General features: G+C 50.7%; 1 protein-coding gene across 1 annotated transcript; it reads left to right on the forward strand.

The window, feature by feature from the left end:
• Nucleotides 1-1,871: 1,871 nt before the first annotated feature.
• On the forward strand, nt 1,872-3,585 carry LOC108522722 (melanoma-associated antigen 2). The gene is made up of 2 exons (XM_017863103.1): nt 1,872-1,938; nt 2,019-3,585. Exon 2 carries the CDS (start codon nt 2,084-2,086, stop codon nt 3,026-3,028), a length of 945 nt encoding a protein of 314 aa, XP_017718592.1. The 5' UTR covers nt 1,872-1,938; nt 2,019-2,083; the 3' UTR covers nt 3,029-3,585.
• The last annotated feature ends 2,378 nt before the right edge of the window (nt 3,586-5,963 follow it).

A 5,963-nucleotide genomic window follows, 5' to 3' on the forward strand; every position in this document is an offset into this window, starting at 1 on the left:
ATCCCTCAAACACCAACCCCATTCCCATCCCCACCCCCACCCCCATCCTGGCAGAGTCTGGGCTTTGCCCCTGCCATCAACCCAAGGAGGCTCCGGGAATGGTGGCCAAGCACGCGGATCCTGACGTTCACATCTACGGCTAAGGGAAGGGAAGGGGTTCGGTATCGGGAGTATGGCCTTTGGGAAGCAGACGAAGGGCCGGGGCCCTCCTGGAAGACAATGGAGTCCTGAGAGGACCCAGCATGCCAGGACACGGGGCCTGCTGTACCCCTGTCTCAAACTGAGGCACCTTTTCATACGGCCGCGGGAATCCTAGGGATGCAGAGCCACTTCAGCAGGGGGATGGGGCCCAGCCCTGAGAGGAGTCAAGGGGAGGAAGAAGAGGGAGGACTGAGGGGACCTTGCAGTCCAGATCAGTGGGAACCTTGGTCTGGGGGATCCTGGGCACAGTGGCCAAAAGTGCCCTGTGCTCATTGCGCCTTCAGGGTGACAGAGTTGAGGACTGTGGTCTGAGGAGTGGGACTTCAGGTCTGCAGAGGGAGGAATTCCAGGATCTGCCGTACCCAGGGTGTGCCCCCTTCGTGAAGACTGGGGAAACCCCCGGCCTAGAAAAAAGGAATGCCACAGAGTGTGGCTGTCCCTTGTTCTTGGCTCTGGGAGAACCTGATCAGGGATGGCCATGAGTGGCAATATCATTTGTACCACAGGCAGGAGGTTGGGAAACCCTCAGGGAGATAAGGTGTTGGTGTAAAGAGGAGATGTCTGCCCATTTCAGGGGGTTGGGGGTTGAGGAAGGGCAGGTCCCGGCAGGAGTAAGATAAGTAACCCACAGGAGACCATCAGAAGCCTCAACCTAGAACCAAAGGGGTCAGCCCTGGACAACGCTCGTGGGGGTGACAGGATGTGGCCCCTCCTCACTTCTGTTTCAACATCTCAGGGATGTGAGGACCTTGTTTTCAGAAGGTAACTCAGGTCAACACAGGGGCCCCCATCTGGTCGACAGATGCAGTGGTCCTAGGATCTGCCAAGCATCCAGGTGGGGAGCCTGAGGGAGGATTGACGATTCTCCTGGGCCAGAATGCAGACAGGGGGCCCCATAGAAATCTGCCCTGCCCCTGCTGTTACCTGAGAGAGCTTGGGCAGGGCCGTCAGCTGAGGTTCCTCCATTATCCTGGGATCTCTGATGTCAGGGAACAGGAGGGTTTGGTCTGAAGGGGATGCACTCAGGTCAGTAGAGGGAGGGAGGCTCTCAGGCCCTGCCGGTAGTGGACGTGAGGACCAAGCAGACTCCTCACTCAGGACACATGGACTCCAATGAATTTGGACATCTCTCGTTGTCCTTCCTGGGACGACCTGGTCATGTATGGCCAGATGTTGGTCCCTCAGGTCCTTCTGTACCACATCAGGAATGTGAGTTCATAACATGAGAGTTTCTCAGGCCAGCAAAAGGGTAGGATTAGGCCCTACAAGGAGAAAGTTGAGGGCCCTGAGTGAGCACAGAGGGGACCCTCCACCCGAGTAGAGTGGGGACTTCACAGAGTCTGGCCAACCCTGCTGAAATTTCTGGGAATCCGTGGCTGTGCTTGCAGTCTGCACCCTGAAGGCCCGTGCATTCCTTTCCCAGGAATCAGGAGCTGTAGAAACCAGGCAGTGAGGCCTTGGTCTGAGGCAGTGTCCTCAGGTCACAAACCAGAGGGTGTGCAGACAGTGCCCACACTGAAAGTTTTCCTGGAATGCGCACCAAGGGCCCCACCCGCCCCAGAACAAATGGGACCCCAGAGCCTCTGGCCTCACCCTCCCTACTGCCAGTCCTGCAGCCTCAGCATGTGCTTGCTGGCTGTACCCTGAGATGCCCTCTCACTTCCTCCTTCAGGTTCTGAGGGGTCAGGCCGACAAGGAGGACCCGAGGCACTGGAGGAGCATTGAAGGAGAAGATCTGTAAGTAAGCCTTTGATAGAGCCTCCAAGGGTCAGTTCATTTCTCAGCTCAGGGCTCTCACACGCTCCGTCTCTCCCCAGGCCTGTGGGTCTTCATTGCCCAGCTCCTGCCCACATTCCTGCCTGCCGCCCTGACCAAAGTCATCATGCCTCTTGAGCAGAGGTGTCAACACTGCAAGCCTGAAGAAGGTCTTGAGGCCCGAGGAGAGGCCCTTGGCCTGGTGGGTGCGCAGGCTCCTGCTACTGAGGAGCAGGAGACTGCCTCCTCCTCTTCTACTCTAGTGGAAGTCACCCTGGGGGAGGTGCCTGCTGCTGAGTCACCAGGTCCTACCCAGAGTCCTCAGGGGGTCTCCAGCTTCTCTACTACCATCAACTACACCCTTTGGAGCCAATCCGATGAGGGCTCCAGCAACCAAGAAGAGGAGGGACCAAGAATGTTTCCTGACCTGGAGTCCGAGTTCCGAGCAACACTCAGGAGGAAGATGACTGAGTTGGTTCATTTTCTGCTCCTCAAGTATCGAGCCAGGGAGCCGTTCACAATGGCAGAAATGCTGGAGAGTGTCATGAGAAATTGCCAGTACCTCTTTCCTGTGGTCTTCAGCAAAGCCTCTGAGTACTTGCAGCTGGTCTTTGGCATCGAGGTGATGGAAGTGGTCCCCATTGGCCACTTGTACATCCTTGTCACCTGCCTGGGCCTCTCCTACGATGGCCTGCTGGGCGACAATCAGATCATGCCCAAGACAGGCCTGCTGATAATCATCCTGGCCATAATCGCAATAGAGGGCGACAGTGCTCCTGAGGAGAAAATCTGGGAGGAGCTGAGTGTGTTGGAGGTGTTCGATGGGAGGGAGGACAGTGTCTTCGCACATCCCAGGAAGCTGCTCACCCAAGATTTCGTGCAGGAAAACTACCTGGAGTACCGGCAGGTGCCCGGCAGTGATCCTGCATGCTACGAGTTCCTGTGGGGTCCAAGGGCCCTCATTGAAACCAGCTATGTGAAAGTCCTGCACCACATGCTAAAGATCAGTGGAGAGCCTCACATTTCCTACCCACCCCTGCATGAATGGGCTTTGAGAGATGGGGAAGAGTGAGTCCGAGCACGCGGTGCAGCCAGGGCCAGTGGGAGGGGTCTGGGCCAGTGCACCTTCCAGGGCCCCATTCATTATCTTCCGCTGCCTCGTGTGACATGAGGCCCATTCTTCACTCTTTGAAGAGAGCAGTCAGCATTCTCAGTTTTGGGTTTCTGTTCTATTGGATGACTTGGAGATTTATCTTTGTTTCCTGTTGGAATTGTTCAGATGTTCCTTTTAGTGGATGGTTGAGTGAACTTTAGCATCCACGTTTGTGAATGACAGTAGTCACACATAGTGCTGTTTATATAGTTTAGGAGTAAGAGTCTTGTTTTTTATTCAGATTGGGAAATCCATTCCATTTTGTGAATTGTGATATAATGACAGCAGTGGAGAAAGTATTTGCTTAAAATTGTGAGCGAATTAGCAATAACATACCTGAGATAAAGAACTCAAGACATTAAAAGATAGTTAATTCTTGCCTTATACCTCAGTCTATTCTGTAAAATCAAACAAATATGCATACCTGGATTTCCTTGGCTTCTTTGAGAATGCAAGAGAAATTAAACCTGAATAAATAATTCTTCTGTTTACTGGCTCATTTCTTTTCCATTCACTCAGCATCCGCTCTTTGTAAGGCCCTGGGTTAGTAGTGGAGATGCTAAGGTAAGCCACACTCAATGCCTACCCATAGGGTTGTAGAGTCTAGGAGCTGCAGTCTTATAATTAAGGTGGCAAGAAGTCCTGTAAGATGTACAGGAAATGTAAGAGAGGGGTGAGGATGTCAGGCTCCAGGTGAGAGTGGTGGAGTGTAAATGCCCTGAGCTGGGGCATTTGGGGCTTTGATAAACTGCAGTTTGATCTGAAGGAGCTGACTCTAATGAAGCTGGGTGGGTGCAGGGCCAAATTCTCAGAGGGTGTGAGATAAGCCTGGAATGGAAAGCAACTCTGAGCAGTTTCTTTAGGATGGGGAATGAACCGAGAGGAGTCTCCACCTGGGGCAGGAATGGAAGGTGTCCTGTGCTTTTGTCCCACTGCTATTGAACACAGCCCAAGATGCACGTGATGGACACCCATCATCTGCAAGGGTTTCCTGAGCGATGAGGCTGAATTTCCCGGGAAGCGTGGCCCAGAAGCCACTGGCCAGGTGCTTTTCTGCCAGGCAGGGAGAGCCAGAGCTGACTTCATGAAAAAGGCATTCTAACTAGGTTATCTCAAGTGCATTTGACCAATTGTAAGCACGGGCTAGATTTTGGATGGTAACAAAATGGATGAAAATAGTGGATTGGGTGGGAAAGCAGCTGGGAGAGAGGGAAGGAGTTGGTCTTTGACACAGATTCTAGGAGCTTTGAGCTGCACCTAGCTGGGCAAAACTCCACACAACCAAATTTTGAAGTGCATTCTCTAAGGGGAAATACTTAACTGAATTTTAAGGGTGAAGCTTCCTTTTGTGGCTAAGTATTCCATGTTCTCTTAAGCTGTATATTCTCTGATAAGTCCTGGAGAACAACGACAGCAACAACAAAATCCCAATATTAGGGCCTGGGGTTAAAACATATTAGAAATAACAGCCATCCACCATTTGTGAAACTTCTAATTTACACCAGGCCCAGAGCCAGGTGCTTCACCTGCGTTTTATACACTCCGACTGTCCTACTAGACGGGCCTTACACATCTACTTACAGATGAAGAATCCAGGGCTCACAGGGTTTGTGAATTGGGTCATAGAAACAGGGTATTTCCTGGGTATTTCTCAGGATCACGTGGTTACTAAGGAACAGGGCTGGAAGCAGAGCCCTGGTATGAATTCCTTTAGAACCCATGCTGTTCCCACTTCTCTGAGCCTGAGGCTGACCTCCTGACAGGACTTTATTTTTCTTCTCAGTACTCCACCATGTTTCTCAGGTGACAAAAAGAAGAACCTTGAGGGCAGCATACTAAAAGCAGGCCTGCAGAATGCGACAATGAGAATCAAACACCATTTGGGGCTGGTATGCACTGGGTTCCCTGAGAGCTGACGTTGCCCAGATGTGGGCATTTCTGTCCAGCCCCAGCACTTTCAGAATTACAGCACATTTCTCCTGGTCATTTCCATGTGTCCTGTCTGACGCTGGAACCTATAGGGCCTGCTGATCAGCTCCTCACTAATCCTCACAGAACAGCCCAGAATCCCCTGCTCACCTCCTGACAGGGTGCATTCCTTCTCCCTGTAGAAGTCCACTGGCTGTCCCATCTCTCACCCAGGAAGCCATATGATGTCAAAAACCCTTTTGATATAAAAACTCACATGGGGACAGTGACACTTAGACGCTTGGTTACCACTCTGGTTGTCTTCAACACACTCTGTTTTCTGAATGGGCTGAGTAGTCTGTTTCATCATACTATCTAAGGGTTCTTGTGTGATATCACCCTGAAGTCAGAGGAATTTGGAACCACCTTGATAACTTGAAATCAAGCTTTCACAGTGCGTCCTTTTGGAATTCGCCTCTAAATACATGCACAGATAAATGGCAAAAGAGCAAATCAATCCCTTGCATGAGTATTTTTAGATTTGAGAAAAACCTTGGGAATCCCAGTAGAACAAACATCTACTTTACTTGAGGACTGAAATTTTCCTAAAATTTTATTTTTTCTGGAGTCTCCAGGAGTTTTTTTTAAAAAAGATTCCTTGAAAACATGTCAACTCTCATGAAAGGAGGAATAATAAGCAGCTTTCTGTTTCTTTTTGTTCGTTTGTTACCTGCTCCACGGCGAAAAATACTGGCCTTTCGGTTGTGTTTTTGCGTTAAAGGCACCAGACAGGTTGTTCAGGCGGCGGGTTTTTGGAGGGAGCACAAATTCACAGGTTAAACATTTGGACCGGGAATCAAATGGAGGAAAAATTCTCAGCTTACTTATTGGCGATTTTAAAAGGTTTTATGCCCCAAAGTAGAAGGCTTTTCCTGCCTGAGACTTT

Source organism: Rhinopithecus bieti, unplaced genomic scaffold (genome assembly GCF_001698545.2).
Source record: "Rhinopithecus bieti isolate Rb0 unplaced genomic scaffold, ASM169854v2 scaffold_69436, whole genome shotgun sequence".
NCBI classification, from domain to species: Eukaryota; Metazoa; Chordata; class Mammalia; order Primates; family Cercopithecidae; genus Rhinopithecus; species Rhinopithecus bieti.